Source organism: Tupaia chinensis, unplaced genomic scaffold (genome assembly GCF_000334495.1).
Source record: "Tupaia chinensis unplaced genomic scaffold, TupChi_1.0 Scaffold000099_1, whole genome shotgun sequence".
In the NCBI taxonomy this organism is placed as follows: domain Eukaryota; kingdom Metazoa; phylum Chordata; class Mammalia; order Scandentia; family Tupaiidae; genus Tupaia; species Tupaia belangeri.
Window position 1 is genome coordinate 3,451,853 of NW_006159563.1, and position 11,736 is coordinate 3,463,588.

An 11,736-nucleotide genomic window follows, 5' to 3' on the forward strand; every position below is an offset into this window, starting at 1 on the left:
TATCCTATAGTTTAGATATAAGGAGCATCTTTCCAAAATAATAATAATAATAATAATAATAATTGTTTGAAGTCAAATGTCTGCCAACTAAATCATGTTTGCACTATTCTAGGCAAATAAGTCTACTACTTAAAAGAAACTTCGCAACTTATATTAAGATATATATTTTTAAATTCTTGCTTTTAAAAAAATACATCAGCATGTTTGGTGTCCAAGTATTGCTTTTTCTTAAATGAGGGCACATTACCTACGATTTTTATCCTGGAATCACCTGCTAGACAAATGACTTGCACTGCTCCTTAGGAGATTCAAACTACGATAGTAAGTGTTAGTTCTTTCCAGATAGCACCAAAATACGTGACATAACAACACTGAGCAGCAGGGGTGGAGCAGATGGCAGAGTGTTACAGCTGGAATGGAACTGAGGTGTGACGAAGTCCAGTTTGTCCCACTCCTTTTCATACATAAGGAAACTGAGGCTCTCAGAGGGAGAAGGCTAGTCACCAATAATTAAAGGCACTCATATTGTCGTCTTATCCAGCTCACCCATCCGGGATTGGTCAGGATGTGGTGAGACGGGGCTCTCACTGCCAGAGGGATGCTATCTTGGTACAAATCTCTGACTTTTTTTTTTTGGAGAGGTTTTTGCTATAGGGTGTGTGCACTTGCCAGAAAGACAGAGAGAGACAGAGAGACAGAAAGTGAGAGATCACTCCCCAGGGGGGATGGCCACACTGCAATCCCTTTTCCTCCATTCTCCTCTCGGGATCTTGGGTACACACGCACACGAGCCTGGCGTGAGTTTAAGCCACTGGGTCTGGGACTTGAACCACGGTTGACTACATGGGAGTCCGGCAACATAGCCATTATGCCATATGCTGGTCCCCAAATCTCTGATTTTTAACTAATAAATATATTTCCTAGAAATATATCCAAACTAAATAATCAGACTTGTTATTAGGAATACGTAGAGATGGGTGAACAGAATATCAAATAATCAGAAAAACATTAAATGGATAACGGCCTATTTTATTTATTAATGATTATTACTTTTATTTATTTATTTATTTATTTATTTATTTATTTATTTATTTATTTATTTATTTATTTATTTATTTATTTATTTATTTATTTATTTATTTATTTATTTATTTATTTATTTTTTGCCATAGGGTGCTTGTGCTCATTGGAAAGAGACAGAGAGGGAATGTGAGAAATCACCCCTTACCTGTTTATTGTGACAGAATTATAATTTATCATAACTTCCACAAACAGGATCTTATCACTCCAATGCTTGACAACGCTTAAGGGGAGAGGATATTTTTGTATGCAAATTAAGTGATGTTATATAATCTGTAATTAAATGTGTTTACCTTTCTTAGTAGTAGTTAAAATCAAAGAAATAAACCAAAAATATTAAGGAGAGTTTTATTGTAAAGATAGGAAGGACCTACAATTTTACATTTTTTCAAGTCTACAAAAACTCTCAGAGTAGAGATTTCTTGTCTGTTACACCAGCAGACAGATTTTTTCTAAATCATCAAAGGGAAAGTTCACTTCCTGCCAAACTGAGGCAGAGGCGGAGGCACCTTAATATCTTGTCCTCTCTCCAACTTCTTCTCACAATCCACCAGGTAATTGACTCCATCGATGACTATCTGAACAAGCTCAACCTCGGATAGTGAAGAAGAGAAATGATTAATTTGAATGGAAAACACCTGCAGGATATTGATCAGCACTGATCAACAGGAATGCTACTGGGATAAATGAGAACCATGGCGATGGACCTTCTTCCAATTCCTTCATCCTTTTCCCCTAAAAGATGTGGGAGAGCAGTGGTCTAGAGGTCCTAGTCAGAGGTGGGAGGCAGACACATCAAAGGGTTTCTTTCAATCTTTCCTTGATTAAATTGGAGCTACTACTTGCAGTGTGAGAACTCTATATATCTGCATATTTCTGAAAACCATTCGTTTGCATCTCAGTCACTTTCTCCATCTGTCTCTGCTCTAAAATATCAGCGTCTGTCTAAAAGTAAGACTATACAATGTCATCCTTGTTCTTTGGCCTGGATCTGAACTCGGATTTGCCAATAGCTATCTGAGCACTGAATATCCTATAGTTTAGATACAGGGAGCATCTTTCCAAAATAATAATAATAATAATAATAATAATTGTTTGAAGTCAAATGTCTGCCAACTAAATCATGTTTGCACTATTCTAGGCAAATAAGTCTACTACTTAAAAGAAACTTCGCAACTTATATTAAGATATATATTTTTAAATTCTTGCTTTTAAAAAAATACATCAGCATGTTTGGTGTCCAAGTATTGCTTTTTCTTAAATGAGGGCACATTACCTACGATTTTTATCCTGGAATCACCTGCTAGACAAATGACTTGCACTGCTCCTTAGGAGATTCAAACTACGATAGTAATTGTTAGTTCTTTCCAGATAGCACCAAAATACGTGACATAACAACACTGAGCAGCAGGGGTGGAGCAGATGGCAGAGTGTTACAGCTGGAATGGAACTGAGGTGTGACGAAGTCCAGTTTGTCCCACTCCTTTTCATACATAAGGAAACTGAGGCTCTCAGAGGGAGAAGGCTAGTCACCAATAATTAAAGGCACTCATATTGTCGTCTTATCCAGCTCACCCATCCGGGATTGGTCAGGATGTGGTGAGACGGGGCTCTCACTGCCAGAGGGATGCTATCTTGGTACAAATCTCTGACTTTTTTTTTTTGGAGAGGTTTTTGCTATAGGGTGTGTGCACTTGCCAGAAAGACAGAGAGAGACAGAGAGACAGAAAGTGAGAGATCACTCCCCAGGGGGGATGGCCACACTGCAATCCCTTTTCCTCCATTCTCCTCTCGGGATCTTGGGTACACACGCACACGAGCCTGGCGTGAGTTTAAGCCACTGGGTCTGGGACTTGAACCACGGTTGACTACATGGGAGTCCGGCAACATAGCCATTATGCCATATGCTGGTCCCCAAATCTCTGATTTTTAACTAATAAATATATTTCCTAGAAATATATCCAAACTAAATAATCAGACTTGTTATTAGGAATACGTAGAGATGGGTGAACAGAATATCAAATAATCAGAAAAACATTAAATGGATAACGGCCTATTTTATTTATTAATGATTATTACTTTTATTTATTTATTTATTTATTTATTTATTTATTTATTTATTTATTTATTTTTTGCCATAGGGTGCTTGTGCTCATTGGAAAGAGACAGAGAGGGAATGTGAGAAATCACCCCCCAGGAGAGATGGCCATGCTGCAGACCCTTCTCTTCCATCCTCATCTCAAGATTTTGGGCATGTATGCACATGCACCCAGTGCATTTTTCAAGCTGCTAGGTCCAGAACTTAAACCACGTAGTCAGCCATGTGGAACCCAGAGCCCTGGACCTTATCTCTTTCTCATTTCAGGCCAGCACATAGTCTATGAATCCTATGCATCGTATGTATTCATAAAATCCTAAGGATTCTTTTATGAGCACAATTTTGTGTAGATCTAGTGCATACTTTATTTGCCAGCTTTAGCTCTAAAAATAAAAATTTAGAAACTATCTAGTATGTAAGAATGTCAAAGTAAAGATGATGGTAGACAGCCTTCACTACGGGAAACTCAGAATCGACAGAACATGTCACTGTTTTACCACCCACAGTGGGCGTGCACATGTTCTCTGACCTCACAGTGGTAAGTACATACTGCTGTCTGGTAGCATAACTGAGCTCTTGTTTGCTGAAGATTGCTGGAATGGCTCTCAGGGGCGGGTCAGTGACAACAGTCCCACTGTGAATTTCTCTACTTACCTATATAAATTCTCAGATGATATTATATTTACCTTTGTGCAGTTATTTCCCATGGAAAAATAATCTTGCAGAATGAAAATCTAACATGACTCAGGACTCAATGGGGAAAGAGGTGGCCTCAGAGTGAGCAAAATAAGGCTTTAAGCACTTGTCTGTTCATTCTTTCTCAGGCTGATTTTGTTCTTCATGTTAGGACAGTGAGAGAGATGTTACCTCTGATCGGCCGATCCGATCTATGTTGGAAATATCGTACACGTCTGCCACTGCTGCAGTGTCCACCCCCCCTGTGCCGCGCTTCTGCAGTCTCAGGTTCTCCAGGATCTTAGAAAAGCGTGGATCCTAGAATGAGCGGTAATACTTGGTGTCAGAAAAAGCAAGACTGATGCATCGTCAGTGGCAATTCACTTAGAAAAGACATATTCAATCATATCAGTATTTATAAAGCATTTACCTACTATGTAGCAGAGCACTATTAGAAATGTTAAGACTTGGGCCAGCAGGTGGCGTGGTGATTGAGGCACTGGACTCCCAAATGGCCAACTGTGGTTAGAGTCCCAGACCTCGTGGCTTGCTTTCTCACTTTCCCTCTCTCTGGTCAAATTAAAAATTAATAATAATAAAAATAAATAAAATAGAGTAGTTCTTTAAAAAAGAAATATTAAGACATAATAATCTAATGAAGTAGGTATCGCTTTCACTATTTCGCAGATGAGAAAACTGAGATATAGAGGAATTAAACTGCTCAAAGTCACACAGCTAGAAAATAGCAGAGCTGGAACTGAACCTGAGGGGGCTGATCTTGTATTCTTAATTTCTTTTTATTTATTTATTTATTTATTTATTTGTAGTTGGATGTGAGCTTTGGTATGTTTGTTATTTATTCCTTTTTATCTGCATAACATTCATCTGTTGTCATTGTTATAATTAAAATCATGAAGTTAAATAAATCACTTCAATAATGTTCCTAGCACTGGAATTTTGAAAACCAAAAGTTTTCATATTTTTGTTGTTGAGGTCGTTAGAGAGCACATTCTCTAAAATTGTTTTTCAGGCGTTTGAGTCACTTGGTGCCCGGTGACAGAAACTACGAGTTGTCCAGCATAATCCTTTTCCTCTTCTCCCTACTTTGAGCTGAGGAAGTGCCCACTGGCTAAGTCTTGCTAATGGACTGAGCAGAGGTGAGATGCCATTTCCTGCCTAGACCTTCAGTTTTTACAGGGGCACACCTGCATGGCCCCTTTCTTCTCACAGGCTGAATATGAGGTCTGGCTGCGACCAGGCAAATGGGGACAGTGCCCTAAGACTGTGGTCCTTTGAGTGCAGTCCCCTGATGAGCAGCCTCGGCATCACTGGGATGTGTGATAGAAGTGCAAAATCTGCAAGTGAGGCGTAGAAATCTGCATTTCAACGAACCCCCTCAGGAGATTCTCATAGACACTCAAGTTTGAGAATTCCTTGCACCAGGAGAGACAGGGAAAGGAGATGGAAGGAATTATAGGGTACAGAGTAGAGAAGTCTGCCTATCTGTCCTGATTTGTAAAATGAGGGAGAATTTAAAGGTCTTATTCTTGAAGCCACCATCCCTTTTGTAAAACCTCTTGATCTAATCTCAACGAATAAGAATGTCTTTTGAGGCGAACTTAATTCTCTGTGATTTTTTCCCCATTAGATGGAGAATGTAACAGTTAAGGAATGGACTGATTTTTTTCTCTCCCCACGTCAGTCATATCTGAGCAGGACCCAATAAGGCCTCTGGTCATATAACATTACCTTACTGAGCTTTGGGATCTTGACGTGGACACCAGCTCGTAATCCTGTTCCAAGATTTGAAGGGCAGGTCAAAATGTATCCCAGGCGCTCATTCCACATGAACTCCCAGCCTCGTTCTTGGATTAGTCGTTCTACCTACAAGCAGAACAACAATGAACTAATAGTAGAGTTCTCAAGTATCCATTCATTCACCACATCCCAACACCAGGGTAAGTGGGTGCCATGTGTTCGGCATGAATTACATTTAGATACATCTATACTTCTTTACCTCTTGTATCAGAATATTAAAATCCCGTGGGCCCTGGAGCCCAGTGGTTAAGGGAGCCAGATCCGATGTGGTCAACTGCAGCTAACCTGGCCCTGGCGGCTTGAAAACCATGCCAGGCACATATGTATGCATGTTCCAAACTCCAACAGGATGGAGATGTGGAGGAGAAGGGATTGTGGCATGACCACATTCCATTGGAGGGTGCTCTCTCTCTCTCCCCCTCTCTCTCATGCACACATGTGTGCATATGTGCAAACATGCCCTCTGGCATTTAAAATAAATATTTAATTATATGAACTACATAAAGCATTGAATACAGTACCGAGAATATACTAAGCACTCAGTGAGTGTTAGCTGGTATTATTTTTCATACCCAGATGGTAGGAGAATATAGGTATTCTCAGAGGTAAGTCTGTGGTCAGTTCACATTTTAAATTATCTCTATACCTAAAATAGCCAAGAGCAATATTGAAGTAATCAGAAAATAAGTGATGATTCACAGACTTCTCCAAACCATTGTGGACCGGGGAGAAGAGCACAGGAACTTTCTAACAAGAGAAAGTCACCAGTGTTCAGAAGCACTGCTCCAGAAGTTCCATTCCAAAAGAATGTCTTGATTCCTAGAAAAAATTACCCCATCTTGGAAGTACCGTAGGGTCTTCTTTCAAGAATGAAAAATAAAGAGATTTTATTTTGGTGACTATTCAGAAATCTCTGGCAACATCTTACTTCTTTTAGACCACGACAGAATCGCTCAAATACTCGTTTCATATTGCCTCCTTTTTCCATAGAGATTACTCTGGTGTGGTCTTCCTCATTTATCCAGATGAGAAATGTCTTGTCATAATTATGCCTAATGAACAGAGAAATATGGTGTTGAGTGTTAATTGCATTTGTTTCAGCACATGAAAATTCCCATTACCTCTGAAGCTTGACTGCTTCATTTTACCTTCCTCATTTCCTAATCTCTTAATTGGGCCTGAATAAGTACCACAAAATAATGTCACCCTGACAGAATGAAGAATAAGACTGACTCTAGAACTTAAAGATATCATTTTTTTGTCCAAGAAAATATTAGTTGCTCAGACTACTGAGTTGTCAAAAAAGTTATGACTTTTTTTATGTTTTTCTATGCAAAATTGTGTCATGACTTTTCCGACAACCCAATAGAATGACAATAATCCAAATACAGTAACATTTGCCTTTGACATTAACAAGAATATTTCATCTCCTCGGGACCAGCAGTTGGCATAATGGCTATGTCGCTAGGCTCCCATGTAGTCGACCATGGTTTGAGTCCTGGATCCAGTGGCTTAAACTCACGCCAGGTGTGTGTGTGTGTGTGTGTGTGTGTGTGTGTGTGTGTGTGCCCAAGATCCCAAGAAGAGAATGGAGGAGAAGGAATTGCATGGCAATCCCCCCCCGGGGGGGGGTGATTTCTTGCTTTCCATGTCTCTGTTTCTCTCTGTCTTTCTGAAGAGCACACACAACCTATAGCAAAAAATCTCTCTCTCAAAAAAAAAAAAATTATCTCCTAACAGAGTCAACCAAAATCTTGTGCCCAAAACAAAGGTTTTAGGTTCAGCCCCAGATATTTGAGATCTACCAGACTTCACGTTTTTTGTGCAGGTTCTGCCTATGCACCCCAGCAGAGCAGCTGCTCAAGAACACCTTCATTTCACTTCCTCAGGTACAGTTATATCAGGGGTCTTCAGAAAGTTCACGGAAACATTGGGTTGTCAGAAAAGTCAGGAGGTATTTTTTTCTATGTAAAAATGCCTCATGACTTTTCTGACAACCCAGTACTATGCATTGATTTCAAAAATTTTTGCACAAAAATAAATACACACTTTTATTCTATTTCCTCATCAAGCTTTTGAAGCCCCCTCATAAAATGCCTAATCAGGTACAGGAGTCAAAATAGACTAGAGGCTATTGGTCAAGGTCAAACATGTTGACATTAGATATCCATTCTTCCTGGTAGGGCTTTTCTTGAATCCTTACTATAGCTTTTTTGTTTTTCTGCTCTTTTGTTTGAATGTCATGAAACAGATTGTGAGGTCAAATAATAAGTAGATTTTTCTCCCAAAGGTGGTCTTTTTCCTCATGCATAATTTGTGCAAGCCAACTCACATTCATTCCTACTTCAGAAAAATCACAGTACATACATACACACACACACACGCACACAAGTGCACATGCACAAACACACACAACGGTTCCCAGTAGTCTGTCCTCTAACTCAACCCAGGCATGCTGTCAACTGCAGTTCACAGCAACTTCAGGTTAGGACAAGCGGCGATCTGAAGCAGATCTGCGCACATTGCAAATATGAAATGCTATGTCCATACCAGATTCCCCTGGCGTCTGGCCAGTCACGGGCCATCCCAGCACATGTTAGTAAAGGGGACACTGGTTTATCAAACAGAAAGTGGTCCTGTAGGCCAAGAGAGACAAAGCAGAGAAAAAGGGAGACTGATGAGACAAAATCAGATATGACTGCAATTGTCAGGTGACCCACATTTCAACTCACTAATAGTGATTGAGGTTTCTTGGGGCCAGCAGGTGGCATGGTGGTTAAGGGTGCTGGACTCCCACATGGCCTATGTAAAAATGCCTCATGACTTTTCTGACAACCCAGTACTATGCATTGATTTCAAAAATTTTTGCACAAAAATAAATACACACTTTTATTCTATTTCCTCATCAAGCTTTTGAAGCCCCCTCATAAAATGCCTAATCAGGTACAGGAGTCAAAATAGACTAGAGGCTATTGGTCAAGGTCAAACATGTTGACATTAGATACCCATTCTTCCTGGTAGGGCTTTTCTTGAATCCTTACTATAGCTTTTTTGTTTTTCTGCTCTTTTGTTTGAATGTCATGAAACAGATTGTGAGGTCAAATAATAAGTAGATTTTTCTCCCAAAGGTGGTCTTTTTCCTCATGCATAATTTGTGCAAGCCAACTCACATTCATTCCTACTTCAGAAAAATCACAGTACATACATACACACACACACACGCACACAAGTGCACATGCACAAACACACACAACGGTTCCCAGTAGTCTGTCCTCTAACTCAACCCAGGCATGCTGTCAACTGCAGTTCACAGCAACTTCAGGTTAGGACAAGCGGCGATCTGAAGCAGATCTGCGCACATTGCAAATATGAAATGCTATGTCCATACCAGATTCCCCTGGCGTCTGGCCAGTCACGGGCCATCCCAGCACATGTTAGTAAAGGGGACACTGGTTTATCAAACAGAAAGTGGTCCTGTAGGCCAAGAGAGACAAAGCAGAGAAAAAGGGAGACTGATGAGACAAAATCAGATATGACTGCAATTGTCAGGTGACCCACATTTCAACTCACTAATAGTGATTGAGGTTTCTTGGGGCCAGCAGGTGGCATGGTGGTTAAGGGTGCTGGACTCCCACATGGCCAACCATGGTTTGAGTCTCAGAGCTGGTGGCTTGCTTTCTCAGTTTCTCTCTCTTTCTCTCTCTCACTCTGTCCCTCTCTGGTCAAATTAAAATAAATAAGTAAAGTTAAATAAAATAATTCTTTAAAAAAATAATGATTGAGGTTTCTCAGCCACTGTTTTTTGGCCTTGGTTGTCCACAGAGTAAACTAAGAGCATTTAAAATACATACCAATGCCCAGTTCCCATCCCCCAATGATTCTTAATTGTTATGGCAAGTGGTTTGGGCATCAGGATTTTGTAAAGCTCTTTAGATGATTCCAGTGTGCAGGTAAAGTTGAAATGCACTGGCTTCGTCCAGAGGGAAGCATTTGATCACTAAATTACTATGGAATATGTATACACCACCACCAGCAGCCCTGTGCAATGACAGAGTGGACCGTGAATTAGTGGCATTATCCCAAGAAGTCTGTTCAACAGCCACCATCCTTGATGTTTCTGGCATTATAGTTCATTTTCTATGACCATTCCTTTCACTAAAAAGAGTCAGAGATGTATAATAATGATCTATAAGTAAAAATAACTGCCATTAGTTTAATGTTCACTGTGTGCCAATTTCTACGCTATATGCTTTTGTTTCCCTTAATCCTTACAGCAGCTTTATGAGGTAAATGTAATTATACTATTTTATAAGTGAAGAAAACTGAGACTCAGAGGGAGTAAAGCAACCTATCCAATATCACACTGCCAGGAGGTCACAGAACCTGTAATCCAAACCCAACTGCTATGACTATCAAGCTTGTGGCTTTAAACACTGCAAGATATAAGTCTACATATCAAAATCAGTCCCAAGAGACTGATACGCTTCTTTCTTTGTGTATACTAGTCTTTCTTACATAGCTATGCACAAACTCGATAGTGAGACTTGTGGATACTACATATTCAAATGTGATTACACTGAGGTAAGAAATCAAGTGGATATGGGGAGGGAGTTGTTATCTCTCCAAAAAGTGGGAGAAGTTGGAGACTTAAGCCAGGAGAGGACTGTGAACTGCAACTGCCAAAGATGCAGCATGTCTCTTAAGTGAAAAATTAGAGTGGCTACTAGAAGTGAAGGTGGGCTTGTTCTGTAACAGGGCAGGGTTGCAGAAACCAGAAGGCCTGTAGACCATAGAGCAACCTGAGAGCTGGCTTCTCTGGTTTGGAAATGGAGTTTGTGGAATTTGCATCTTCATCTGAAATGACAAAATTTTGTGTCTGCTATTCCTTGGGGTTCAGTTACAATTTACTTTTAAAATTTTTTATTATTATTATTATACATTTAATCTCTATACATTATTTAGCTTATAAAGAGAATTTACCCAAGGTGGAATACACCTCAGAGAAAAGTTACTTTTGAAAATGCCATCCGGTTTTAGGTGTGCTAAGGGGAAAATAAATATGGGATGTGGGTTTGTCTACCTAGTACCAGGGCAAAGCCATGGAGGACACCGTGGAGGCAGCAGGAAACTCAGAGGCTGAATCAAGTCAGCATAGGCATTACACCTGGAATTTCCTGTCCAAATTTTCCTAGCCTCCAGGGTGTTCTGCAGCATGGTAATGGAAACCATCCTCCAAGCCCAGAAAAGACTGTCAAACCTAAATGTTCTCATTTACCAACCAGCAAAGGAGTCGTCCATTCATCGTGGCTTCTTACCTCCAGCTGCCAACTCCATACTGGAAATATTCTGTGGATAAATCTGCAGAATATTTCCATGGCTTGACAAGTGCAATTTAAGGCCCCATCTCTTACACTGAAGTGGTAGAGTTCCCAGGCCCAGCTCAGCCTTTAGGCCCTCCCTCAGAGGTAGAGTCCAGCAAGGACAGGGACCTGACTCCTAGGAGAGTGGGGTCCTGCCAGGTCAGGCCTCGGTCCAGGCAGCCTCGGATGCTTCACCCACACTCACGTCAATGAGACGTTGCTGGTCCTGCTCCGTCATCTCTGACAGCTTGTAGTAGCGGCCGGCCAGGTCCCCCTTGAGGCCCTCCAGGGCCGTGATGGCCACATTCTCCACCTCCCTCCGCTCGGCACGGGAGCAGGCTGGAGGCAGGCTCAGCCCACGGATGCTGCGGCCCGTGCGCACCCGGGAAGACAGTACGTAGCGCTCGTCAAACTGCCCATGAGTGATCTGCGAAGTGGAGCCTGAGTCACAGAGGCCGGCCTTGGACCACCGGCCAGCCATAACCACAGTGGGTTCCCACCCATTCATCTGCAGTTTCCCAGAGACCCTCAGGCGTGTGCATGACTGCACAACCCACAGACTGGACACACTGCAGAGTTCTTGGGGTGAGGGCCTTAGATACTAAGGGCAGAGCTGCATTTCACAGTGCCATCTGGAGTCCTTTACCCACACTGGGTGGTTTGGGATGAATAACGAATATTTGTAGGAAAGGTCTAAAGTCCTTG

The 11,736-nt window shown here is 41.1% G+C and overlaps 1 protein-coding gene across 1 annotated transcript in view; it reads right to left on the minus strand.

Annotated features, from left to right (window-relative positions):
- Positions 1-1,480: 1,480 nt before the first annotated feature.
- CKMT2 (creatine kinase, mitochondrial 2) overlaps positions 1,481-11,736 on the minus strand; it is a 30,903-nt gene continuing 20,647 nt past the window's right edge. Inside the window, exons 5-10 of the mRNA XM_006143500.3 lie at positions 11,237-11,458; positions 9,060-9,145; positions 6,600-6,723; positions 5,603-5,737; positions 4,046-4,171; positions 1,481-1,673 (exon numbers count right to left, since the gene is read on the minus strand). Of these exons, the coding sequence (XP_006143562.1) occupies positions 1,554-1,673; positions 4,046-4,171; positions 5,603-5,737; positions 6,600-6,723; positions 9,060-9,145; positions 11,237-11,458 (813 nt within the window). The 3' untranslated portion in view covers positions 1,481-1,553. The remainder of the gene's footprint in view (positions 1,674-4,045; positions 4,172-5,602; positions 5,738-6,599; positions 6,724-9,059; positions 9,146-11,236; positions 11,459-11,736) is intronic.